Source organism: Rousettus aegyptiacus, unplaced genomic scaffold, assembly GCF_014176215.1.
Source record: "Rousettus aegyptiacus isolate mRouAeg1 unplaced genomic scaffold, mRouAeg1.p scaffold_m13_p_2, whole genome shotgun sequence".
NCBI lineage: Eukaryota > Metazoa > Chordata > Mammalia > Chiroptera > Pteropodidae > Rousettus > Rousettus aegyptiacus.
In genome coordinates this window covers 8,384,745-8,412,252 of record NW_023416295.1, presented here as the reverse complement: position 1 = coordinate 8,412,252, position 27,508 = coordinate 8,384,745, and the positions used below count along the sequence as shown (strand labels likewise).

General features: G+C 44.7%; 1 protein-coding gene across 7 annotated transcripts in view; it reads right to left on the bottom strand.

Annotated features, from left to right (window-relative positions):
• The window catches only part of COL4A4 (collagen type IV alpha 4 chain), a 115,675-nt gene that overhangs the window by 84,423 nt on the left and 3,744 nt on the right, over nucleotides 1-27,508 (bottom strand). For 2 of the 7 annotated variants that reach the window (XM_016118830.2, XM_016118829.2), the window contains exons 2-4: nucleotides 15,125-15,289; nucleotides 12,178-12,220; nucleotides 8,105-8,182 (exon numbers count right to left, since the gene is read on the bottom strand). In XM_016118830.2, the coding sequence (XP_015974316.2) occupies nucleotides 8,105-8,182; nucleotides 12,178-12,220; nucleotides 15,125-15,186 (183 nt within the window). In that variant the 5' untranslated portion in view covers nucleotides 15,187-15,289. Of the gene's footprint in view, nucleotides 1-6,219; nucleotides 6,488-8,104; nucleotides 8,183-12,177; nucleotides 12,221-15,124; nucleotides 15,488-27,193; nucleotides 27,417-27,508 lie in introns of those variants that run through there. The other 5 variants (XM_016118828.2, XR_004955766.1, XM_016118827.2 and 2 more) reach the window with 5 other exon arrangements.

Below are 27,508 nucleotides of genomic sequence, written 5' to 3'. Positions count from 1 at the left end.
CAGCAGGGTTGGCTCTGGGGCCAGCTGCACAAATGAAGGATAAAGGCCATCAGAGTGGACAGAGTCACGCGTCTGCCCGCCTCTCTGAGGCCAGAGCATTCCTTTAGGATTTTTGTCCCTTGTTAATCATCTGTGTCAGGCATGTCTCTTGAGCAGGGCTAAGATCAAACGATTTTAATTTTGCAGCAGCTTGGGAGAAGAGACCAACAGATAAGAGAATACGTCCGTTTTCGAAACTAAAATCTTCAAGTCAGACTTTTCGGCTACCACTGATCTGCTTGTCCCAGGGGACCCCCCCCCCCACACACACACACACACTCTCTGTTCCCAAACAAAGCTGAGGCTTAGAGAGATGAAGCTAGTGACCTCGGGCCACCTGGCTATTGCCTGGGGGAGCAAAGATCCGAACCCAGCTTCTCTTTTACCCAAGTCCTTGTCAGCCTCACTCTCCTACAAACTCTCGTATCCACCTTAAAACACCCACATAAACTCATCACCTGTTTTTCATTGCTGTTTCGTGAATGCTATTCTAGTATCTGCTTGGGGTACTGTCTTCCAGGAAGCTTCCTGAGGTCAAGGATCCATGTACAATCGCCAGCCCAGTATAAATCCTAAACAAAAAGAAATGCTGACTTTTGTAATTAAAATGAACAAAGAAGCATTCGGCTGCTTTTTTAATGTTTGGTTGTAATTTAGCAATTCAGCCACTAGATGACACTATAACACCACTTAAACCCCCACACAGGTCTCACAGCGCAGCATAAACCCTTTAGCAGCTGCTCCAGGGTCCTCCCCTGTCACAGGGGAAATGCTGGATTTCACAACGGGTTACAAAAATAACAAAAAGGTGTTATTCAAAGATTAGACAGTGCAAGGAAACTGAACTGTGGTGGCAGAGTTTGTTCTTATAGCATGAATTCTCTTGCTTATTAATGAGGGAATAAATTGGCCAATTTAGCCTGCAGCGACACTGACTCAGGACTTTTAGCTGCTTCCTTAGGAGGCAGCATTAAGGGTCTTGGCAAGTTGCCCGAGGAGCTATAATCCAGCCGACTCTCCCTCCTTCCTCCTCACTCTGTTCCCTGGTGTCCCTGGCCCCTGTCCGCTCTGTGTTCTTCTCCGACCTGTGTCTTCCTTGCTAGCCCCCTTCCTCCCGGTGGTGGGGTTCCCCCTGCAGCTCTGAAGGGCTGCCCTGGCCTTTCCTGCCTCCCCACTTTCTCCGATGAGCCCCGGCCACATATCCAACTGACCTCGAGTTCTACGCATCCTGAGCTGGACTCGTGGATTTGTCATCGTCCCCCGCGATGTGCTCCTCAGCCATCCGCCGCGGTGCACACAGCTGCTCACGCCTGGCCAGAGTCCTCCCTGGCACGCTCGCCCCTTGCTAAGCCGCCACGACCTCCCGTCTCCAAACAGCAGCCGAGACGACCCCTTACAACGTACATTCAACCTGCTTCCGCTCTTCCGAAAACCTCTCAAGCCTTCCTCATGATACAGGATAACCGTGATCTGCTTTTCCAGCTGCATCTCATGCCACCTTCGCTGACTCTGATCAAGCCTTTCTGACCACCCTGTGGTCCCTCAAACACGCCAGCCCATCTCCCTCCCACTTCGAGGCCTTAGTAGAGACCGTTGTTCCCGCCCAAATACTTGCATTGGGTTGAATGGTGGCCACAAAAAAAGCTATGTTCACATGTCGATCCCCAGAATCTGTAAATATGACCTGACCTTAGATGCAAACGATGGGGTAAAGTTAAGGTTCTTGAGATGCAGATTTAGCCTGGATTATCCAGGTGAGTCCTAAAGGCCATCACATGTATCCTGACCAGGGGGACACAGAAGAGGATCCGATACAGACACACAGAGGAGAAGGCGCAGTAAAGATGGAGGCAGAGGATGGAGTGATGTGGCCACAAGCCAAGGAACGCTGAGGGCCACCAGAAGCTCGAGGAGGCCCGGATGGATCCTCCCCTATCGCCTCGGGGAGTACGGCGATGCCTTTGCTTTGGAACGTCTGCCCTCTAGGGCTTATGAGAAAACACGTTTCTGCTGTTTTAAGCCACCAAGTGTGTGGTAATTAGTTACAACAGCCATAGGAACCAACGCAACATGCTGCTTCCGGACTGTCCCGAGGAGACCTCTGATTCCACCAGGTCCAAGCTGAAGAGTTAACTAACCCACAGCTCCCACGCCCCACCCTGCCCTCCACATGCACCCCTGTGCGAAACCAAGGTGGGGCCCCAAATGAGGCACCAGTGAGAGCAGGCAGGGGCCTTTGCTCTTTGCCCCGATGCGCAGAACAGGGCCTGGCACCCCGCAGGCTGGAGAAGGAAGAGCTGGGGCGTCAGTCTCTGCCCTTCGTGCTGGGCTCCGAGCTCCGGGCCACAGGCACCTTCTTCTCCGCCGGCAAAGCCACGCGGCCTGTGAGAGGCTTGGCGCAGGAGGATGGATGCTCAGGGGCTCTTTGCTGAGCGAATGGAATGAATGACTTGTTATTTGCCGAATGAGCTGCAGATAAGATTGCGTGACAGAGAAGTGAAAAAAAAAAAAAAAAATGAGCTCCTTGGAGACACCACTGTGGATTTCTTAGTGACTGATTGAAAATGGTATTTGAAAGAAGGAATATACTTTGTTTTCCCAAAAAAAAAAAAAAAAAACCTTTGAGACTCAGCATTTTAACTCACGTGGGCAGGTGTCCCCTTGCACTATAGAGTGCTCTCAGAGTCACAGCGGAGGGAACGCACCCCACCGAGGGGTGGACCTGTGTTGTTAGCCCTCGTCTCTCACCAATGACAAGGTCGCCTCCACTCCAGTGACGACCTTGATCCTCCCGCGTTCAGCGTGGTCCCACACTTGCTGAGCTCCGCACGGGCCAGGCCTGGGTTCACGCCGGGTCGCAGAGCTCAGTAGTCGTTGCTATGGAGTTGAACTCCACGTGAGACCAAAGGCGAATCACGGGCAACTTAATGAGGTGACTGACGGCCAAACACTCTCAAATCCACCTTCAGGCCCACACTGCGGCTAGGATTCCCAGGTGAGGTTTTGTGCACCTGGCCTGCTTGGAAAATGATACGTTCTGCAGCAGAGGAGGCAAACATAATCGATCTTGTTTTCTCTCCTTCTTTCTCAAGCGCAAACGCTAGGTTTAAAGAGAGAAATGCATCAGCACACCGAGAGCTGCGTTAGTAGCTTTTAGCCATTTTTCTGTGAAGATGCCAGTGACGACCACTCCTGCTCCCACTGTGATGAGTAATGAGCCAGACGGTGTCAAATGAGAGGCATGTCTCCTCCCTCTGCCTCCTGGACCGCCACGCCCTGTTCAGAAACACTTCTCGGGCACCTACATCAGAAATCCTACCACCGAAGAGTCATTCTTTTAACTTTCGCAAGTTTTTCATTCTTCGAAAATCAAGGTTAATACTCCTGACGGGGAACACGACAACAAGCCAGGCCAAGGTGACCACCTGAACCTGCTGGGCTGCATTCTACGGGGAAATTTGTTTAATTGGTAGGCACTGTGTGTTTAAAAAAAAAAAAAGAAAAAAATTCCAAATTCTGATGCCTTTACATGACAAATGCTCTGTCCAATTCCCTGTGGTCCTCAGAGCCAAGTGTCACATCCTGGGGCCCCATTACTCAGGTGAGCTACTGCCACCTGAAGGCACCTGGTCTGTCCCCTCAGACAGAGTGTCATTTATCAGAGAATTCTCCAGCAGAGACAGCGTGAGCTTCAGAGCTCGTTCTCTGAGGAAAAAGATAGCAAGAAAAAGGAGAAAGCAGAATCAGAAAGCTAAAGGGTTGGTGACGGACGGAACTGGCCGGCTTCTCGGTTGGAACTTGCTTATATCAAAATACGACATAATTGACTTATATGAACTTTGGGACATGAAAATCATTGCTCCAAGCCATTTATCAGGCCACAGTTATGGAGTGTATCACAACACAGCAGTGCGAGTGATGGAGAGACTGTTGTAGAGCTTCGTGCGCAAATAATTTAATATGAAAAAAGTTAACAATAATTAAAATTTCCCGAGTAAATTTCCTTTTTATCACGGAATGCAGACTCTTAAGAAGTGTAAGAAACAAATGAATAAGATTACAAGAAAAATATATGTTTTAGTGATTTAAAATTTCCAGAGGAAAGACTGGTTTGCAAATGTGTGAGGTTAGTTAAAAAAAAAAAAAACCTGACAGGTCTTAAGCCATTTGACCTTATATATAAAATCACTAAGTTATAAAGTTATGTTATTTTACTGTTGCTCTACGTCCTTGAGTGGAAAACGACACGGATATATTTTATTCCAGAAGAAAACTAAAGAAAGTGTCTTTATTATCATGCTAGTTACTAAAGCAGAACTTACTGAAAGATCCTGTCATAGTCTACAAAGACAAGTAATTTTGCCCACAAGGAGACAGCCATCAAAACCAGGGAAGTTTTCTCCCTTGAAACTGATAACGAATAATTTAAAATTCTGCCCAACGCAACCTCATCATGTCCTTAAAGAGGGACTATAATGAGGTTTGGGGAAATGTGGTGGATTAGCCACAAAATAGTTGGGGATGCCACGTACGCAGCTGTCATAGAGGAAAAGCTACACCTCCTCATCACAGAACCACAGGCTGTTAGGGCTGGGAGGGACAGGCCCAGCTCACTAGTACAAACCCCTATTCCTCAGGTGAGGACTCTGAGCCCAAAAGAGACCAAAGGGAGAAGCCCCAATCTCCTGCCCTAAGACTCGAGTTCTTTCCAGGATGCCGCCAAACCCTTAGAACATCCAAGTACAGCAACGTTCACGTCTGTTGCTGCTGCTCCAAGTGCTTATTACGGGCCCTGCCTGAAAAGCACGAGGGAATCCGAACTATGTGAGATGGCCCATTTCATGACAGGTTCGCACGCCGTGCGTGGGGGCAGGGGGACACTCAGGGAGTGGCACCCTATGATTCTGCTCCCCCCCCCCATGTGCATGCTTTGTACCGCCCGGCCACCAGCTCAGGCTTCCAAACCCTGTCTGGGCTGGAGTCTGAATTTTAATATATTGATTTACGTACAGTAACTAGCTAGTAGGTGCCCATTTACTGTGATCGTCTCGAAGAAGTACCAAAGGGGAGAACTAAGAGCAGGCATCTTATATTTCTACGGTGTCCACTGTAGACCAGGAAGTCACGTCGACGTGTCACACAGGTCCACGTGGCCACTTTCACGAAGCATGTGTTTCCGATCTAATCGAGAGGGTCAGGCAAGTCCACGCTCAGAAGCAGAGCTGTGGACCTGAGTACGAGAAGCACCACGGAAGGAGGAAAGGGTCCCGCCAGGGGACGTCAGCACTGGCTGGGACCAGCAGGACGCCTCGTCGCGGGGCGGCGTCTCCACAGAGCGTCTCTGGGGAGGACAAGAAAGATGGAGGCTGGCCGGAAGTGGGAAGGCACCCCAGACAAGGGCAGAGAGGTGGGAATGTCCAGATTATGTCCAAGGGAGAGTGAGGGGCCCCGCTGGCGCCACCGGGGAGGGTCGAAGGGGAAGCGACAGTGATCACGGATGAGGCACGTGCCGCGGCTGGGCTGTGGCGTCCAGCGGCTGAACCGCATTCTGCCGGCTTCGAAGGAGCTGCCCTTGGCTCCGGCCTGAGACACAACCAGCTTCGAAATCCAGCTGAAACCCTCACCTCGGTCATTCCATGGGGTGGGGCGGGCGGCCTGGCTCCCCAACAACTGCTGAGACACAGCAGTTTTGATCTGGAGCCTAAACGTACTACTCGCTCACTCAGGCATTGGGCCATAAGAGAGTACATAATGATTTCTTTCTTAAGAACGCCTGCCGATGCCACCCGTGGGCTGTGCCACCTCCGGCGGACGCTCGGCCCTCTGGAATTCGGTGTTTTCTTATTTTTATAGTCCACCTCGAGCTGTCACAGTAGCTCAAGAGATGGCATGGGAGTCGGCTGGCTGCCGAGGACTTGGAGCGCTCGCCTCCCAAACCACCTCCCAGCTACGCATAAATTCCACACTCCCAAATTCCCAGCTGGAAAATGTCACTGGCAGCGGCCACTCGCGGCCTTCACGGGGGACCCATCTGTCTTGGGGAGGGCAGAGGTCGACGGGCGCTCCACACACTGCTCTCCCTGACCACCCAGAAGCAGGGCCGCAGACAGCAGAGTGCAGCCCCTCCCGTGGTCCTCCTCGCCCACGGGCTGGAGACTGTGCAGGGAACACGAAACACACCCTCTACGCCTGCGATGGCTCGTGATTGCTGAGCAGCCCGAGGAAACAGACGAGAAGGGATCGATGGTGTAAATATGAGGAAACTGAGCCTTGATTGAAGTGCCCGCCTAAGTTCACAACGTTATGACTAAAACTGGCCTTTGAACTTAGCGTATCATCTTCCCTTTGGTCCTGGGGCGAAGGCCGGGATGGAAGCCAGATACCCGAGCGGACTTCCTGTTTCTTCCACATACCAGCCGGTTATTTAAAACGCTTGGATATTTGGCACCTGGTATTGATAGATGGAAAGAACAATCATAGTGGCCTCATGGAGCTGTTGTAGGTTTGGGACCTCGGACAAGTCTTTGCTGTGGGGGCTGTCCTACACATTGTGGGATCCTGAGCAGCATCCCCGGCCGCCACCCACTAGAACCAGTAGCACCCTCCTCCGCCCAGGTGTGACAACCACAAAATATCTCCGAATGTCCCCGCTAAAACGATTCTCAGCCTCAGTTAAGTCTGAGGACCGCAGCACGCTGGCCGTATCCGAGCGAGTCTCCCTATTCAGTGGGCGCCCACTCCCTTCCTGCCTCTCAGGTGATCAACCCCTTTTTCTTGGGTGTCAACCTCAACAGGTCTTAAATTTTATATGCACTGACTTTTATTTTTTACTTATACAGTCTTAACATGTTTATATTAACAACCTCGCGCAAAAGCCGGGCTTTTTAATTCCCTAAATGATGTGGATATTTACAAAGAAAAGGCGAAAAGAGTTCTTAGATTACTAGTTTTTAGTATCCCTGCTTTTAAGTAAAATTATTGAGATATAATTGACATATAATATTACTTTCAGTTCTACAACACGATTCGATACATGTATACATTGCAAAAGGATCACCGCGATAAATCCAGCTGACATCCATCACCACACATAGCTACCAATCTTTTTCTTGTGATGAGAAGTTTTAAGATCTAGTCTGTTAGCAACTTTCAAATGTAGCGTGATATTTACTATAGACACCACGCTGTACACCACATCCCCAGGACTTCCTGATTTGTGTCATTTGTTTTTAAACTATATCATGAGTATGAATTATCAGTTATAAACATAGTCACAAGGATACAGTGAATAATATCATAATAACTATGTAGGGTGGCAGGTGGGTACTAGATTTCCCAGGGGGATCACTTTCTAAGGTACATAAATGTCTTGCAACATCCGAAGCACACAAGAATGCACCTATCGCTTCAATTATAGAACTATTCCACAGGATTTAAATGGGTGTTATCCAAAAAAAAGATGCTTGTGGTCTAATGTCTGGAAACAATACTTTAAACAAAGTTAAACAGGCCTCTTCCCCGCCCTCCCACCCCGACTGCAGTACTTCTCAGAGCCTTTAAAATGCCGATATGCAATATGAATGTCAAGATGGCAGCCCAGTATGTGTCACTTAACCCTGGGACCCTTTCTACATAAGGCGATTCTCAAGACAAGTGTTGTATAAAACACTGAGTGAATTGCTGCTTCCCGGACTGTCTTCTAAGCCTGACACATAGTCCGATATAATTGGGATTGCGTATCGGAATGTATAGAATTTTGATTACAAAAGATATAAACATTGCCAACTCTCAGAACATGTTAAGAATCTGGGACCACTTAATGCTAAATAAGCACGATGGCTCAAAATTCAGTATCTGTCCATGTTGATTTTTAAAATTTTTTCTCATGGTAAGAACACGTTACATGAGGCTAATTAACCCTCTCAACAAATTTTTAAGGCGACAATACATTGCTGCCGACTATCAGCGGGATGTCATACAGCCGATCTCTAGAACTTGTCTCTCTCAACTGAAGCTCCCCAACTCCCCTCCCTCCAATATCCAGGGCGACTTTCCAGTCACTTACCCGAGACCCCTTTTCAGGAAAGCACTGGCAAACAGAGCAATCTCTTCCTCCGCAAAGGCCAATGAACTTCTTCCCACTCTGGAAAGTGAAGCATCTGATTCAGTATACCGTACTCATCCCTCAGCGGGATAAATGATTAACACATCGCTAAAAAGCAGTCTTGGTTTACCTATCTCATGAGAATTCCACACCATACTTTCACCTTTGAATCTGAGACAAGGATACTAATACAGATACACACACACACACACGTACGTGTGTGTGTGTGTGTGTGTGTGTGTGTGTATAGACAAAGGCAAAGACTTTACGTCGTGGCTTGAAAATAAAGAGGGTTGATGATTTGTGAGCAAGAGTTTATATGAGCTAGGATGGATTATGTGAGCTAGGGTTTTCTTTTAAAGGCTTCTCTTGAAGCTACTTTGCTTTAACCAAACTCTTCCACCATTTCTTTCTGACCAGATTCATTTACTAAGTTGTGAACAATCTCAGAGTGCAAACTACATAGATAGGAAAGCCATAATCGCACAGTGGTGTCTAATTTAAATCGTAAATTTGCCCCTTTATTGGAGGTGGGCGGAGACCTTCTTGCTTTACCTCTAAGACCAGGTAAAGCAAGTCCCTTCCTCAGTCCCTCCGGGTCAACGTTCCCATCACAGCCTTGAGCTTTGGGTTAGAATTGTTCTTCCTACAATTTGCTGATGCTCCGAGATGGTTCTTTTAATGTGTCTCTCAAATAGAAACCCCCAAATGTGAATAATTTGGTCCCTTTCCCTACTTTTAACTAACTTTTCTTCAATACTCTTTACAGTTACTCAACAATCATGGATTTTCTTAACTGTAATGCTTCCTCTAAACACACACGCACGTGCCCTTTGGGGAAAATTAGTCTCTCCTTCTTAAATCCTCCTCATTATCTCTATCCGGAGTCATCAATCAGTCACCTTAAGACAAAAGTACATTCCCAGAGTAACTTTCCATAAGCAGATCCCTTGATGACAAACAGCATCCGCGACGCCCTGCGCTGAAATGGGCTCTGAGCGGTTCATTCACGCGCAGCCTCGGGCTGCGGTAGGGGCAGGAGTGGGGCTGACAGCAGCTCCAGGTGCTAGGAGCCGAGGGCATGGTCAGAAATGTTAGCCAGGCATCAAGGACAAACTCTGCCTAGTTCGTGATCTTGCCTGGTCCAGCCCTCACCACAGCGTGTAATATATTAACCACACATTTCTATAATTAATGGGACTTTTTAAATCCAAAGCTATAAACTTAAGCCTTTAGACAAATGTATAAAGGAGGAACATAAGACAGTTAAACTAATATTTACAGTTATCAGATAGATATAGATGTATATATTCATACTTATGTATGTGCACAGGTATGTATGTAAATAATATGAATATATATGTGTACATATGAATATACACACATATACATATATATGTTATGAGAGTAAAAGTTGTCTATCCAGTATGTCTTTTTCTTTTTCTTTTCAATTGCGCAATTTAGACATCTTTTTTTCTGGAAAAAAAATATGTTCAGAAACCATCGATAAAAGAAAATATCTTTACATTAAGCATTAATAAAAAAAAAAGTATCTTTATAAACAAGATTCTTATCGGTCATTAAAAGCACATAAGAATTTGAACCTTGACAAGAGCCAAGCGATTAGGTAATTTAAGTTTAAAAATGGATTTGAAGTTTCAGAAATATATGCCTCTTGAATTCTGAGTAACATTGTTTCCTATGATGCAGAATTATTAAGTTCCCTGGTAAGTTTCAATAAATAAATAAATAAATAAATAAATAAATAAATAAATAAATGCCTGCGTTCAGGTCAGGACAGCATGAAAGCACTTAAAATAACTAGTCTGAACAGTCGGGTTCATTTAAGGTTGGGTTCATTACTACGTGTTCACTGAAATATCAAAACCACCAGGGGAAAAAAAGGTCAGTTGATTAGATGGCTGGAAAATAAAGGCAAGTTTGTTTTTTTATTGTTTTTTTTTTGTTTTTTTTTTTACTGAATTGTGCCAAGCATCACTGAGATATTTGTAGCAAAATTACATTTCAGAGAAGACTCAGTTTAAAACAGATTAGCAGATTCTAATACACAGAAATAGTTGTATATAAAGCTTTGACTTGGACCAATGAAAGAGAAAAGCAAGAGATGATTTTTAGTCTCTACAAAGTTCTCCTACGTTAGACATATCTCAATAAACATCACTTTAAAAGGGGGAGGCACTTATAGAGGAAGAAGCTGCACCTTGAAAACATGTAGAAACCTAACAAAATGAGGCTAAGGACACATCTCAGACAGCCAACATGCAAAGCATAAACCGTTTTCAGTGGGAGTACAGTGGCAGTCTCAAAAAACAATGTCACTTTTTCAAAGAGAAAAAAAGGAAAAGTCACTATCTGTTTTATCTCATATTTTTAAACAAATATGTATGGCATAGAAAGTTCAAGAAAACATGTTCTTTTCTAGATTAATAGTCTATCCTACATCTATTTTCTTTTCGAAAAAGAAATAACATAAGCACGTAATAAAAAATGCAAATAGTGAAAAAGAGTGTAATGGGAAAAGATATTTTCTCTCCCAACCTGGGTCCCCCATTCCCTCATCTAGAGGTAATTAATTAGTCTCTTCAAGTCTGTGTCAGGGTATTTATGAACATATTTACACGATCAAGTGGGCGTGGACACATGCATACTCTCACACACACGTTTTTGGTGATTTTAGTCTTGTTTTATTTTTGCCCAAATGGTGTATTTCCATGCACTTTGCTGTTTTCACTTAATCAGGAGTCTGCAAAAATTGTTCTGAAGTAATACATATGATGATCAACAGACGAAGTACTGTAACTCCTTTAATCAGTCATTACTGACAGACATTTAGCTATCTCCTTCCTTTTGTTACTAAACATGAGCCCAAAACTAGTATTATTATACATTTATCATTATGCATAAATTAGTATAAATATGTATTACATATTCCAAAATGAGAAATTCCTATGTCAGCAGGTATATGCACTTGAAATCCTGAAGGATAATGTCAAAGTGCTTTCCATAGATACTGCATAAACCTACATTTCTATCTCTAAAAACCAACTATAACATAGCCTCTCTCTGTGTGAATTCACTGATATCTCTGCACACCACAAGCTGGTAGGTGGGCCAGGCCAGAACAATCTTTGGTTCAGGAATTAGATTCACTTATATGGAACATAAGAAACAAAGGAAGGGAAATCGGAGACTCTGTAGACTTTCCTAAAAGAAAGAAAATAATACAAAAATAAACTTAGGATAATCCAGTAAGAAAAATAGAAAAAGCCATACACATGCATTCCTGTGTATTTCCATTTATTATTTCAGATGATGCTCTCAAATGCCCGTGAACTAAGTTGGGCAAGTCTTACCATCCCTACTTCACTAAGGAGAAAATTGAGTCTTGGGTAGGTTCAGAAATCAATCATCGTCAGAGCCAACAACAAAAGGCTTTTCATTCCTAGACACAATTGCTTTTTGCTCCTGACTGGTAGGAAAAGGAGAATAGAAGGCAAGTTTCTATTTGATTTATTTTGAAAAGACCCAAGATAACTTGCATCACAGAAATTGGATTGGGTGGATCCAAGCTGGAGAGGATGGACAGTGATGTGTTCAGTAGAGGCAGCCCATAGAATTTCCCAGAAGCCTCTGAGGTTGGGTTTGAGTCTTCAGTGAGAAACAAAAGAAAGAGATGTTATTAAAGAATGCCCTAGGCTTATCTTTCTCCAAAGTTAAAATGTTCAAATTTCTTCTTATACTTCTTGATACAATCCTGAAATGGCCCAGGTATTTACTGTCTCCTAAAAAGGTTTTTTAAGAAAGGGTTATAAAAGAAAGAAAACTCCAATACCAATTGAAGGCAGTTTGTTAAGTAGTCTTGACTGTAAAATTTGAATTTATCTAGTCCAACCCCTCATTTTATAGATGAGAAACCTGAATCCTGGAGAGTGACTTGTTTAAAATTATAACAGAAATAATGCATTCGATAATGTGAATTTCAACATGCAATCAGAGCTAATTAATGTACTTACCCCATATACATGTTGTGCAGAAAAGAGAATAAATATAAACAACCTAGAAAAAAGAAAAAATGCAGATTAAACTGTTCATTTTGTGCAAACCAAATTAAAAAGAAAAAGAACAAAGGAATCAGTTCCAGAAAGCTCCTTTTTATGTCCAATGGGCTGCTGTCACCAGCTGATTGTCATCAGTGACAAGATAAATGCTACCCTCTCTCTGGCTGTCTTTATTATCTTTCCCCTTATTAATCAGTCAAAAAATATTCACAGTCCTTTATGGGGTCCTCATTGTGCTCAGTACCATGGGAGCACTGAAGGGGAGACCTGGATGGGTAGATGAGTGAAGGGAGATGACTCTTGGAATGAAAACTAGAGGAGAGAGGGAAAGAGACAGCTTTGCTTGGGGACAGTGTAAAGACCAGTGTATCCTGGATATCATTAAAAGGAATCAACTAGAAACAGGGAGGTTGGAAGAAAGCTTAACTGGGCTGGGAGATGGTTTGAAAGGCAAGGGTAATAATACGGGCCGGTTAGGGAAGAGTTAGGTAGGTCAGGGTCTTATAAATGAGACAAAAATCTAATTGGCATGACATTGTTATTATAAATAAATTTTAACAGAGGAGAGATTCAACCCAAAGAGACCGCTGTGTAGACTGAATATTTGTACGAACCACCCCCTCCCACCAATGCATACGTTGAAATCCTCCCCCCTCTCAATGTGATAGCATTAGGAGGTGGAGTTTTGGGGAGGTGATTAGGTCATGAGGGTGGAGCCCTCCTGAATGGGATCAGTGCCCTCAATAAAAGGGACCAGAGAACTCTCTCACCCTCTTTCCGCCATGCGAAGACCCAACGAGCAGCCAGCAGTCTGCACCTGGGAAGAGGGCCTTCACCAGAACCAACCATGTTAGTTCCCTTATCTCAGATCCCTCCAGAACTGCAAGAGGGAGATGCTCGCTGCTCATACACCTCCCAGTCCATGGTATTGGTCACAGCATCCGGAACGAAGATAACCACTAACATCCACGCACGTTTGCTTCGATCTCATCTGTGTCCAAGAGCTTCCTTATCCGCCCTTAAAACAGGGACGATGTAGGCGGGGCTTCAGGGCACATCACCCCCAAGGGCGGGAGGAGAACTGGGGCCCAGCCTGGGCTGTCGTTTCTCTGCCAGCTCTGGCCTTCATTCTGCGTCGTCATCTCCTCTCTGAAACGTCACGGTCCTAGGTGAGCTTCCCTTCTCTACCCCCTGCTCCTTGCTCTTGTGCAGAGCCGCTGACACACGCTATCGAGGTTCACGGAGCTATCATGCCCCTGGGGTAGACGTTGACTAGGAGACCGGAGATGGAAAGGGCGGAGGCCGGCCCGCACTCACTGCCTTTGACGCTGTTCTTCCTCTCCTCCCGACCTACGCTATTAGAATTCTACTGGAATTCACGAAAATTCCAATAAAGGCCGGGTTAGCATTTCAGTGAACTAACTAAAATAAGAGGGGAAAAAAAAATTAAATTTAAAAAGTGAAAGGGGTTTTAACACTGAGAATAAACTGTTTTAAATGAAGTTAAAGTATTTACGGCTACTGTTTGTTAATTGGGTCCTTATCGCTTTGGACATCTGTAAATGGGAATCTATTACATTGTACAGCAGTTCTGGTTTTTTGAGTTTTTTTGTTTTTTACACATTTTACACAGGAGAAAACTGACTTCGAAATGTTGATAAGATGCTCAACAGGTCACAGGTAGCATGACACGGAGGGGACCCGGCTCGGGGCAGGTCTGAATCCTGTCACCGTTCCTTCTCCTTTCCCTCTGCTTCCTCCTCCTGCTGCCGCTCGTAGTGAAAAGCAAGACAATTCTCTTTTCCTTCTTCGAAGAACCATTCAAAATGAAGATTACTTTGCAGTTTCGTCCACGCCCACGCTAAATAAATAAGACTCGACTGCATTTCTGAAATAAATGCAATTCCCTTCTCACAACCCTCTGGTCCTTCACTTCCCATGTTACATGTTCATCAGCTTAAAAACTTTTCATGTTTTCCACTGTTTAACACTTCTCTGCCTTAACTCCCAACATCTTTTTGAGTTGCTTCTAACCACCTCGTATTCGTCTCTTCCTGGTGCTGTAACACATCACCGCAAACTCAGTGGCTTAAAACAACATAAATTTCCCCTCTGTGCTCCTGAAAGTCACAAGGGCAAAACAGGTCTCACTGGCAAAAATCAAGGTGCTGGCAGCGCTGTGATCCTTCCGGAGGCGCCAGGAGAATCCATTTTCCAGCCTTTGCCAGATTCCAAGGGCTGCATTCCTTGGCAGCCACTCCCTTCCATCTTCAAAGCCAGCGACGGCAGGTGGAGCCTCCTCTCTCTCGCTGCATCCCTCCGACCTCCACGTCCATCATCACGTCGCTTCTCTGAAGCTCACCATCCTGCCTCCTTCTTTTGCTTCCAAGGACACTGGGACCACTCTGATAATCCAGGACAGTCTCCCCTTCGAAAAGCCAGCTGCTTAGCGATCTTAATTCCATCTGAAACCATAATTCCCTCTTGCCTTGTAACAGAACATATCACGGTGTCCAGAGGTTATGACATGGACATCTTTGGAGGGAGTCTCATGGACTACCACACTTGTTAAGTGTGTCGTTATGGCTCTACTAGTTATAGGGACTTGCTATTCCAGACATATGGGAAAGTTTTTGCTATTCAAACTTAGTAAGAGAGCGAGAATTTCCAGCCTTTAGATGAGCACTTCCCATTGGGTGATTACGTAGGTGAAAGTCAAGGACACTAGAGAGGACTGGTGTTTAATAATAAAAATGAATCACAAAATGGCAGGCATGATGCATATATTTCTAGAATGATTGGCTTTTTGACACATGAAGTATTAATATAATTCATCCCTATAGAACCAACATTGAGGAGACATTGTTGGATAAAAGCAAGTGACTGTACTGAAGACACTCACCAGGGATTTGTGGCCAGGGACTTGGTCCTCCTGAAGAAGCATCTCACTAGCTTCACACGCATGGCTTACTGTACAATCAGTCCGCGTACTTGAAAAAAAACTGCCAGTCTTCCCTTCCAGATGACTCCCATTAATAAGTGAGGTTCTATGTCCTGGATTTAAAGTCTGTATATGTTAAATATAAACATATCTCTTAAAACACAGTACGGATTATAATGTTGAAAAAACTACTTTCATTATTCATAGTCAGAGATGAAAATATTTTCTAAAGGGGAACTTCAATGGCTTTTTGACAAAATCTTTCCTTCGTGATGGTTAAATTGATTAAATTTTCATTTTTATTCTAGAAGTAAAAATATTCTCAAATTCTTTATTTGTTATAAATATATTTTGAGAAATAAAAAGATATGCCTATGTCTATAAATATAAAATACTTGCAAAAAATTATTGCTTAATTTTGCTAAGTGGAATTTTCTTCTATTTAATCCTTTCCCTTAAAAGCCGAGTTAAAAGTCACTTAAGTGTTTTTTGTTTTAACTATTGAATCTAGGAAAGGAACCCTGTAGTGTAGAAATACACATCTTGTACATATACAGGAAATATATATATATATAATTTAAAATGGTACAACTGTTGTGAAAACATTCCTAGGTATATAACTGAGAGAACTGACAATACACATAAACTTGTAGATGAAAATTCATAACAACATTATTCATAACAAAACAAAAACAACCCAAATATTCATCAACTGATGACTGGATAAGCAAAATGTGCTATATCCTTACAATGGATCAGTCATGAAAAGAACGAAGTACTGATGTGCACTACGAAATGGATGAACTTTGAAAACATTATGCTTAAGAAGTCACATATGGTATGAGTTCATGCAGGTGAAATATCCAAAGTAAGCAAATTCATACAGACAGAAAATAGATTAGTTATTGTCAGAGGTTGGAGGAGGGAAGAATTGGGAGGCAGAGGGTTTCTTTTAGAGGTGATGAATGTTCTGGAATTAGTGGTGATGGTTGCACAACATTATGAATGTACTGAAAACCACTGAATTATAATTAAAAGAGTCAAAAGGTGAATAGTATTTTGTGAACTTTATCTCAATAAAGAAACAAGTTTGACTCAAAGAACTCTGTACTTTGATAAAAGATCTCTTTGGATCAAAGAACTAAAAAGTCTCATCTTAAAAACTTTGGCTTTGCTGTACACCTGTACAGCAAAGAGAACTAAGTAGAGAGAAAAATTGGGAGCTTGGAACAGTATGAGCTATTTTTAAATTTCTGGATAAAATCTGGATAAACTAACTCAGTGCTGGGGACTAGTTTTCTGAGTAAGTGGAGAAACAACATGGTAGAAACTGTTCCATGATAGTTTCAAAATCATTAGAAATCAAGAGAATCACCTTTGAGTGCCCAGATCTTTTCCCATCCCTAAATCCATCCTTTTAAATACCTTTTTAGTTGCATTCTAGAAGCGAGCCCCAGTAAAACAAAATATTGTTTTGGAAAGAATACACCAATTGGTTTAAATCATTCAAAATGTACTTAATATTTTAAACAATTAGGAATTATAGGCAAAAGTTAAATAAAACCAGAGATATTTGCATTTTAAGCTCAAAATAGATACATGATGCAATTCATCTCCACAAGTATTGTGATGAAGAGCGCACAAGAGGTATTTTATTGAAACAGAGCGTTGCTGTGGTCTCCTTTTAGAAGGGGAATGCCTAATCACGGATCATAGTCCTAATACCTAGGAGTTTCCCAGTGCATTTTAATTCAATGCCTGGTTGGACGGATGGACGGATCACTGGATGGACCAATCTGCAAAAACCTAACTGGTCTCCCATTAGTCAGTGGGACTTCCAAATGTGCAAGGACACCAACTAACAGTGAAAAGACACTGCTCTCCTGGGAGTAGCCAACGCCTTCTCATCACCATGTGCTTATTTACCATATAAGCTCCGTGACAATAGGGATTTTGTCTTGTTTTATTCCCAGATTCATCCCCAGTGCCATAATAGCGTCTGGAAGATGGTAACTGCACGACGTATATTTGTTGAATGAATGGAGTCATGGAAGGTACTTTGGGGCTTTTAGGATGTGAATCAAATGGATTTAATAGGGGATATAAGATGAGGCTAACTTTGAACACATGCGAAGGAAGAGAGGAATGAGGGAGACGGAGAGAGGAACCATAACAGCCTTGGGAGAAGTGAAGAGAAACTGACATTTCCTGATGATATTCAGGACTCTCTGCTAAGAGCGTTGCCCACATCAAGTCACTTGGTTCTCACCACAGTTTAGTAAGAAAAGTCTTATGTCCATTGCACAGGAAGAACAAGCCGAAGCAGTTTAAGTAATTTTTCAAAGTCACGGGGCTAATAAATGGCAGAATTGAGGTTTTTTGACTCCACTATGTACCCTTCCCCCCATGGCAGCCTTGAAACGTTTCTATTCTCAATTCTCACAAAAATTTTTGAAAACCTGTGCATACTGCCTCTTCTTTTTTTAAAATTAACATCTAAAAAGTTTCATCTCTTTAAATAGTTGGAAAAAATATAACCCGGAATATTGTAAATGGCGGCCTATAGAATAAATCTACCGAAGCACTATCTTAGATGTGGCCAGTGGATCACAATGCCACAGCGATCTGATTTTCACCACCATCAGTTTAAAATAGATGCACACAAGTTCTTTTATGATGAGCGATTTTACATTATTTTTTTCTTCAATTCATATTTCAATTCCACTCTCTCACACATATCCTACTGAAATGTAATTTTATACTTGAAAATCTTGTATTGACCACTCTCCCAGACTTCTCTGCAACAAAAATATGTACATAAATTGAACATTTTTTACTGCCTAAGACCATAAATCTCGAAGTCTTAAAAAAATTATTTTCTCCTAGATTGGCTTATCATTATGATGATTACTAGTATACAATCCATCAAAATCATAAACAAATTTAAATCTCGATACATAATTACTGAACCTGAAAAGTGAAATTTTATTGAAATGTAGTTGGCAAAGAATGAATGGGCCTCTTTTTTTTTCTCAATTATTTATTTAGCCCTAGATTAATGCTACTTCTCACCGGAATGATACAAATTCAGCAACAATCCTACTTCTATTTTAATTCTTAACCCTGGAAATTCTAATAAACCTTCTTCACGAATACGAGACATTGTAAATGGAAGGCATTTGCTATACGGATGTCACTCGAATTATATACCAAAGCAATAGAGAATGTACCACCCAGGATCGCTTTGTGTGATCTACTTGCTGACAAGTCATTGTTCGATTGTGATGAAAGCAAAAAAGTTGGAACCCGCCTGGCTGAGGAGATGTGGCGCCCAGGAGCTAGAATGCTTCCCGCTCTCAACACCTGCATTTACACTAACCCTTCATTTGGCCCCGTGAATAGTCCTCACACCTAAAGCGAAGCCAGGTGCTAACAATGGGGACAGACGGTGGCAGGGGAATGAGGCGAGGATGTGTCTCTCTTTTTTTTTTAAGTAGGAGAAGAGGAAGTGTGAAAGGAAAAGATGACAACTTGGACTGATGGCCCATTTTCAGATAGAACAATTCTCAGGAAAAAATACACAGCAGAGAATCTGAAAATTGATTCCTTTGTTTAATTGTCAAGTCGCCTGCATAACTCTTATGAATCTTTTTGTCTCCCAAGAGGCCATGTACTTCAGTTTGAAGATCTCTGCCTTGGATCGGCTGCCAAAAGTGAAAGAAAGAAAGAAAGAAAGAAAGAAAGAAGAAGAATAAGAAAGAAAGAAAGAAAGAAAGAAAGAAAGGAGGGAGGGATTGGAGGGAGGTAGTGGAGGGAGGAGGGTGATTATGTGAGGGCCGGGCGGTGGGATGTTACGTTATGGGTGATTGGATTTAAGCTTTGTCGTCTTCTTTCGTATTTGCTCTCCTTCGTATTCTGCTTTCTTCTTCCTTCCTTCCGTCCGTCCTTCCTGCGCCCCCATCCCCTACTCCCTCCCTCCCTCCTCCCTCCCTCCTCCCTCCCTCCCTTCCCCTCCCTCCCTCCCTCCAAGAAAGAAAGAAAGAAAGAAAGAAAGAAAGAAAAGCTTCCTTGCTCACTGATCCACCGGAGCGAGCCTCAGATGACTATGTACTTATCCCACAGGTCTGCCTAGCCCAAAAGTCACAAGGGGGTCACAGAGATTTTGACTGTTCTGCCTAAGATGCAGCCGTAGCTAAGCAGAGCCCCCACTATCAGCCGACACCATGAACATCATTGTGCACAGCACTCTACAGTTCGCAAAACGCTGCCACATGTGTCATCCAGCCTTTAAGGACTTTCGTGGTTGCAGCTGCCTGTGTAAAGAATATAAAAACTTTGGTCTCAACGAAGCTTTTGACCGAAACAAATGGCATCCCTCTAACTAACCTGCCTTCTCACAAGTGAATGGCTGTCGTCCCATGGGATTGGCTGAGGTGGTGTGTTTCCGGTGGGGTCTACCCCCTACCTACCCAGCCCAAAGCTATCCCATGAAAACACATGCAGACAGCAGCTTTGGGAGACTGCCTACCCAGGAAACTCCTGCCAAAGTTGTGTGCCTTTCGAAGGACATGGTTTATTTTGCCAGCTGTTATCCTCCACAGACTGCTGCATGTGAGCCCCCTCGGCCCAGCGAAGTGGGGATGCAGCCAGACTTTCACACCCTGACCCTGTTTCCCCAGACACATGGAAATGTTGTGGAGAACCACCTGACCCAACCCAGGGCCTGGCTCAGTGACACATAACTCTGATTCTAAGCGGGAGGATGGTACCGGAAGATAATCTGGATTAGTCCTCTTGGATGGCTGCAATTCGGGAACTGAGAGAAGAAAGTGGGATGAGGGAAAAAGGATGAATTGAGAGATGCTTGGAGGTAGAGTCCATTAGACGGCCGAGACAGGCAAAGGCGAAGTGCAAGCCTGAATTTAGAAGAAACGGATATGTTGAGAATCGTAAAAAGCTATTCTCAAGAAAGGAAAGTGCAAAGAGGTTCTCAGGAGAGGATAGAAGACCGGCCCGTTCCTGAGAATGGCCCCATTTTCAGCTCAGTCTTAGTTCCTGTTACTTGAGCAAACTGACATGTGCAGCAGGTCCAAATATCATGACGCCCCCACAGGGAGCTCGCTGGGAGTCCCCACACAAAGGGAAGGTAACATAAGTGCCCTGCACCTTCGACATCTCCCTCTACCCACTCGCCAACCCAAGCCAGGTCCACAGGTGCTTTCCCAGTATATATTTATATTGGTGATTTCCAGCACGTATCTTCAGCAAGTATCACTGATCTCTTCCTTCCCCTCCCTGGGATTGTTTTTTTTTAATTCACTCTTTATGAAAATTCTTGGACTCCTGTTCCCCTGGGACGCCTGCCTTATGAGTCTCTGCCCAATGTTTTCCAAATGCTAAGTCTGAGAACAGGAGCTGAGATCTTCCAAATCATAATCTCTACCATGGGGAGTTTGTTTTCTCTGCAACCTGATCTTGAAAAGAAGTACCCCGTGCTGGGGTTCTCATCGATTGGGGGTTGGGAGTTTGGCAATGGCCAAGATTAGAGGACCAGATAAACAGGAGACTGAGCAACAAAATCGTCTGGCCACAAAAGGTAGCAGAAGTGTAATGTCTTCTCTTTTCCCAAATAACATTAAGTCTTTGGGTTCTTTTTTAATAATTCTGTTTTTTTGTTGTTGTTCTTTTAGTGAAATACTTCCTATTAACGCAATGACTACATGTTCTCTCCTTTTAACCTTTTGACACTGAGCCATCTGAGGACTTTTTCCAAGGCTAAATTTCTTTGATGGTTTGAATACCTACTTGTATATACCTTTATCTTTCCAAAATAGAATTCCCGTAGGCTCAGATTTTGCAAAGAAATAAGCAAAGTGCCTCGAAGTTAAGAAAAATGCTTCCGGAAAAATAATGGCATGCCTTGTCCATCTCAGAGGCTGACATCTCCTTTCAAGGCTTACATGTTCCTTGTTAAGAGATCACCTGACTACCCCCCCACCCCCAACATACAAGCTGGTTACTTGGTTTTGCTCTTTCTAAAATCCCATCTTTGCGTTGACTCTACCTGCGGTCTTTCAAAGACTTCACATTAGTTTGAGCATTTTAGCAAAACCAGTCGATCTCATCAAACATCACAAGGCTTTTAAAGCAGATCATGAATCTGTGTGGTCCATGGACCACTGGAATGTGGCTGGAGCTTCATATTCTCTAAGAAGCAGCAGGGAAAAACTTGAGAACCACTCAAGTAAATCCTTGAGAATGACTCTGAGTTCCAACTTGACTAGAATGCTGCTGGATTCTAGCCAAGTCCACCCCCACCTCTCCCTCCCTCCTGGTTCAGTTGAATTGTTTGAGAGTGCTGCAGAGTCCTCAGTTGACCTTGGAGTTGAGTTTGCTAGTTTAAGGCCAACTAGACTGTATCTTAGTTAATCCATCATTCTGCCAACATTGGCTTTTATTGTAATTTTTCTCCTTTGCAGTCTCCTCCTAATATCAACAGAATATTTGACATCATAATAATGTCACCATATGGGAATGACATGGAAGTCATACATGTTCTAAAAATACACAATTGATTTTCAAAACCGGGTGGGCCCTTTACCTCCAAGTTAAGAATGACATTCTTGACTCAGAATGTTGTATGTCCCTCACCAAAAACACTAATTCTCTCAGGTTTCTCTTAGTCTGTGATAGTCAGTCCCCTCTGGGCAGGGCTGGAGTGACCCTACCTGAAGTCCCTGGACCTTTCCAACCTCTGAGAACTGCCCTTGGGGAGAAGTCTGGCAGTGATATCCTGTGATCCCATCCGACGAGGCCCACCGTGCTGTGAGGCTGGCATGAGCCTCCGATGACTTCTCCCCTCCTCCGCAGAGACGGGCTGCCTTCCTCTCCTGGTGCCTTGTGCGGTCACAGTCGGAGATAAAAGCAGGACTCTGGAGTTAGACTCGCATTGAGATCTTGATCACTAACCCTGAGCAAGTGTGTTACTCCTCTGAGCTCTCGACTAATTTTAGTATTTAAAATTAATACCTGAGAGAATTACATGAGTCTAAATTAGCGCTGAGCACAGTGCCTGGTCTGCAGGAGCAGCTCAATAAATATCATTTCATTCTTTCCTAATTCGTCGTAGAGTCGAAAAGAACTGCCAGTAAATTAGAGAAGGGACAGAGAGTTGGAAATGGCGGCAAGCCTGGGCAGACCTCAGGAAAGGGCAAGATTCGATCTGAAAGGAAGAAAGGTTGGAAATAAAAAAGAGGAATACGTTGTGGCTGTCCCTCCTAAAGTAGCTTTTAAATGCAAAGAGAGAGGAATTATTGAGAGGGACCTTCAGTTGGTGCAGAAGAGGGTACGCAGGAGAACAAGTCCAGTGAGAGTCAGAGTCAACACAAGCTGATTCTAGGAAAAGGCGACATTTGGTTTTATTAGCCAGAAAGCTGGCTCCTTCTGCTGTCATCACAGCCACTGCTGATACTTCCCCTTCTCCGCCATCATCCGAGCCATCTCCATCATCATAACCATCATCAACGTCGTTATCCCACCGTAAGAAATTACAACGAGCCACATTTTCTGAGGGCTACTCATGTGCTAAGCATCGTGCTAAGGCCTTAACACAGATCTGCAATCTTCACACTCACTCTGCGAGGTCAGTAATATGATCATTTCTTTTTACAAACAAGTTACGCAGTAAATGACATTTCCAGGATTCGATCTCAGAAGCTTTCCTTATTAACCGCCTTACTAGACAGCTTCAAAATTCGTGGAAATTCGTAAGTGAGTTTCAGGAAATTCATGCCTGGGAAGAACAACTCGAGCCTTCCATACAGCAGTAGCAGAGAGCATCGATTACAAAGGTAATGATAGATCACGCTGCCGAGCCATACTGTTTCCTGTGAATCCCAGAAAACTAGAGTTCTCCTGTGAAGGTCTTTACGTTTGGAATCTCAAATCTAGAAACTCTTGTGGGACAGCTGAAGATCTTCAAGGCGCCCTGTCTAACCAGGATAGAGGAAAGTCCAACGTTAAAGCACTTCGGACAGCGAGGAAGGCAAATGAGAAAGGGCGTTCGCGAGTGTGCAAATGAACCTTTCAGTGAAACGGAAGCACTAGGGTGGGCACGCGGCTGGTTCCGAGATGAGCAGGAAGCGTCCTCTGGGTGGGCGAGGAGCCTCGTATTTATGTGAGTCTCGGGCCTCGTCTCAGGAGAGCTGAACCTCCTTTTCCTCGCGGCTGCATTCTGCTTTTCTGTCCAGCCTCTATCTGCCTTGCTTCTGGCAGGCGCTGGTTCCTACAGACTCAGGATGGGAATGGAGGCAGAGAGGGGGACGGGCTGCAAAGGGGCGGGAGGCGACTTTGGGATGTGATAGGAAGCTCAGTGTTATGACCCTGATGTCCGTTTCACAGGGTCGACGCATCCACAAAACTCTGAACGGGGAGCTTTAAATGGGTGCAGTCTTTTGCACCTCCATTATACCTCAAAAATTCATTTTTAAATGCCCAGTTACGTTAAAAAATGTTAATCGCCACACTTGCCTTCAAAGGCCTTATATCCCAAAAAAGTAAAATATATGAATTTCTGTGCTAGATAATAAAGATTCAAAAATAGGTCTTCGCAGAGACCATGACCTTTGATCTTTGACCGAGATCTGAAAACTCAGGTAGTTGTAGCAGACAGACTAAAGGGGAGGTCCCTGAAGGTGGTGGGAGCGGCAAGTCCAAAGAAAGGTGCAAGCTAAGGAAGAGTACACGGTGACCCTGGGAAGTATGGGGCGACGTGGAGATCTTTTAAAAGTTGATTTAGGACGACCTTATTCTATTGTAGGAAGTGTGAACACAGCTGTGAAGGCAAAGAAGAGCTTCTGGAAGCTTTAGAATAAGCAAGTGCCGTGATGCATGTGATGGGGATTGCTAACGTTCACCAAACATTTCCAGCTCTCTTTCCAGGAATGTGGTAGATTTCATTTCCTCGCCACTTACAAAAAAAACGAAGTGCGGTCACGTGACAGCCATGGGCAGCGAAATGCGAGTGGACTCAGCACGTGCCACATCCGGGCGGACGCTTTTAGAGCAGATTTTGACCGGGCACGTCCTCTTCCTTTTCTGAGGTCATAAGAGAAGATGATCTCGAGTGGGAATTTTCAAGAGGTTCCTGAGAAGCAGGAACCCCTCCCTTTCCCCATTTCCCTAAATCCTGTGATGAATATGTAGTACAAATGGCGGGGGGGGGGGGGGGGGGGGGGGGGGGGGGGGGGAGCGGGAACATCTTGTCACTCTAAAACTATAATTTGGGGATTGTTTGTAACTGTCCCCAAAGTAATCTATCCTTCCTGTTACGATGTGCAATTTTAAGTGGAACTATGACAATAACATTGAAGATAAATTTCAGGGAACTAGCTAGAAGGTTACCGTAATCCACAGATGATAAGTGCAGACACTAAGGCAGAGCCAGGAGCTTAGAAAAGCCGTGAAGGGATCTGGAAATGTAATGGCAAGAACCGACTTGGGTTGAGAAAGACTATGAGATCCTAAAATCACCTCGGAGTCTAACTGTTCTAGAGAGAAGGTTCCTGAAAGCAGAGGGAGCACTAAGTGGGGAGAGGAAATTTAAAAAGATTAATGTAAAAATGAATTAAGATTCAATTCGATCTCTTAAAAGAAGGAGCTACCGACGGCCTGGCAAAGTGTGACTCGTTGAAAGCAAAGGCACGTCCCGAAACAATGAAGGCTCTAGAAAGATCACGAGCTTTGGAGGAAAACAGACCTTGGTGTAAATCCTGAACGGATTTGTCAAGTCATCCAACTTCATTTGTTCAGCAAATAGTAAGCAACTTCATCTATTCATTCAACAACAGTAAAGAACACGCCAACAAGGCCCCTGGCCTAACAGGGCTCACGTTCAAATGTAGGGAAGCCAGCACCGCGCATTTAAGCACTGTGCGGAAAACAGAAAACATATCGTGACAGCGAAAATAATAATACAGGGTGTGTCGAAGGCAATAATCACTCATTCGATTTGTTCAAAACCTTGATCCGGCACCAAAGTAGAGATCTCTAGGTCCTTCGAACGTATAAAAAGAACCAACCCCCTTCCCCTTTGCTTTATCACAGTTAAAGAACCAACTGTGAAAAATCAAATCTCTTGACCTCCAGGCCATTTTTAAAAAAAATCAATAATTCTGATTGACACCACATAGTGTGCAGACCAAGCACTGTACTGTGGAGAGTATGCGGTGGTGAGGTGAGGAGCAGGTGGTTAAATCTGGCTTTTAGGCAAGCCACTTGTCAGTGTTTAATGTGCCGACGAGCCACCTAGAGTTCTTGGCGAATGTGGAGTCTGGTTCAGTGGGTCTGGGGTGGGGCCTGAGAGCCTGCACGCCTAACTAGGTCTCTTGGATGCCAAAGCTGCTGCTCCCAAGGATGCTAAGAAGCAAGTTCTATATGCCTTAGTAATCCATTGACCTCAAGGGAGCTAGTAGGGTGTGCTTGCCTCTTGACCCTTTACTACTGAGCTAAGAAGAGCATCTCTACCTTGTGCTAGCATCTCTCAACTACCTTATTTTCTTTTATGCAACTGGAGAATCAGATTCCACTATGTGATTGAAGACCCTGGACAGAGGGCTTCTAATGGATCACTACATTTGATTCCCACTACTCCTTGGGTTGGGTACCATGATTACGGCCACTGTACAGAAGAGAAGAAAGACACCAGCCCAGAGGGGTTAAGCCACACCAGTAAGTGTGAAAAGGGTCAAAATCCAGGACTGCAGAAACCAAGCTCTTAAACATGGTTCACTCCTCACTGCATTTACAACAAAAGTTTCTCTCCCACCCTGTTGCTGCATCAGAAGTGACTTGCCAGTCACAGGCATTTAAAAAACAAAACAAAACAAAAAATACAACAGAGGGAAAGGCTATAATATTCACTCTATCACTAAAAAAGGTATGGGGGGAGGTGCCTTCATGCACTCATTGTCAGGGTTTTGCCTGCCTACGGTGCTGCATAGCTCTAATGTACTAAAAAACCCCATTCTAACTGTAAGCAGTGGTTCTCCATAATTAGCGACTAAACCGCTTATTTCACGTTGGTGTTTGATGACCGACTATCTGATGTCCCCCCAAGTAGGGATTCTTAACCTGGAGATTGAATTCAGGTAGTCTGTGAACTTGCACGGGAACACACACTACATCTCTAGTTTCACCAACTTTCCTTCCGTTCTGAATATAGACAACTAAGCACAGCGGTATAGGGCAGTTTTTGAGAGCTTGCACGCACTGGTATTTTCCAGTCACATCGCAGTTTTGCAGTCATCGCTACTTTGAGATTAAAGTTATTTAACAGATGTTGTTAGATCTAGGTAGTTGATGCAATATTAATGATGCACGTCTGTTACTATAGCAATACTTTAATACTTTGATCATCATATTCCAGTAAAACTGAATTTTGATTTAATTAGATTTTATGTATTTAATGACATTATTCTGAGAAGGGCCTAAATGCATCACCAGAGTCAATATGGTCAATGGCACAAAAAAGGGTACCAGTCCTGCTCTGAAGAGGGTGTCCTGACAAGCCAGGTAACTAACTGCACGTTTGCATCCAAGGCCACCTCCACGAAGGGCATTCTCGGGAGGCACACATCTCCTGCATTTCCGCAGGTCAGATTTCGCCCGAAAAGCCAGTCCGACGCAGCAGAGAATGGGATGGGCATTCTCTTTCCCCTCAGCTGCCTCTTGCTCTTGGCATTTCTCTGTGCCCAGACTGCCAGGCTGGTAGTAATTCGAGCCTCCAAATTAATCAAAACGCACAGCGCCCCGTTCAAGCTCAGGCGGACGAGCCTGGGAGCCAGACGCGTTCCTCCGTGGCGACCCCGGGTCCCGACTCCTCAGCCCTGCCCGCGACCCCGCGCGCCCCAACCTTTGATGCCGCGCTTCCTCCACTGCACCTGCTCCCCTGCCCCCCGCCCCGCCCCCGCCCGGGCAGGTGACTCGGGGCCTAGGACAGTGACTGCCCAGGCCGGGCCGCGGGCGCCATACCTCGGGAGGCCGCCCGGAGCACCGGGAGCCGCCGCCGCCGCCGGCCAGCGCCGCGCGCACCTCCGCGCTCTGCCGCGCCCCGGGCCGGCGCGTCGCAGACGCCGGTCCCGCGCGCTCTCCCCGGCAGTTTCGGCGGCTGCAAGTTGGAGGCGGGCCGGGGAAAGGGAAAGCGACGAGGTGGCACCGCCAGGAGCCGGGAGCCGGCGGGGTCGCCCGAGTGCCGGCGCCCGGCGCGCCTCCCGCTTAATCTGGGCACGGCCGCTGGCCACTCCCCCTACCCTGTTCGGCCGCCTCCCCGCAGCACGGCCCCCGAAG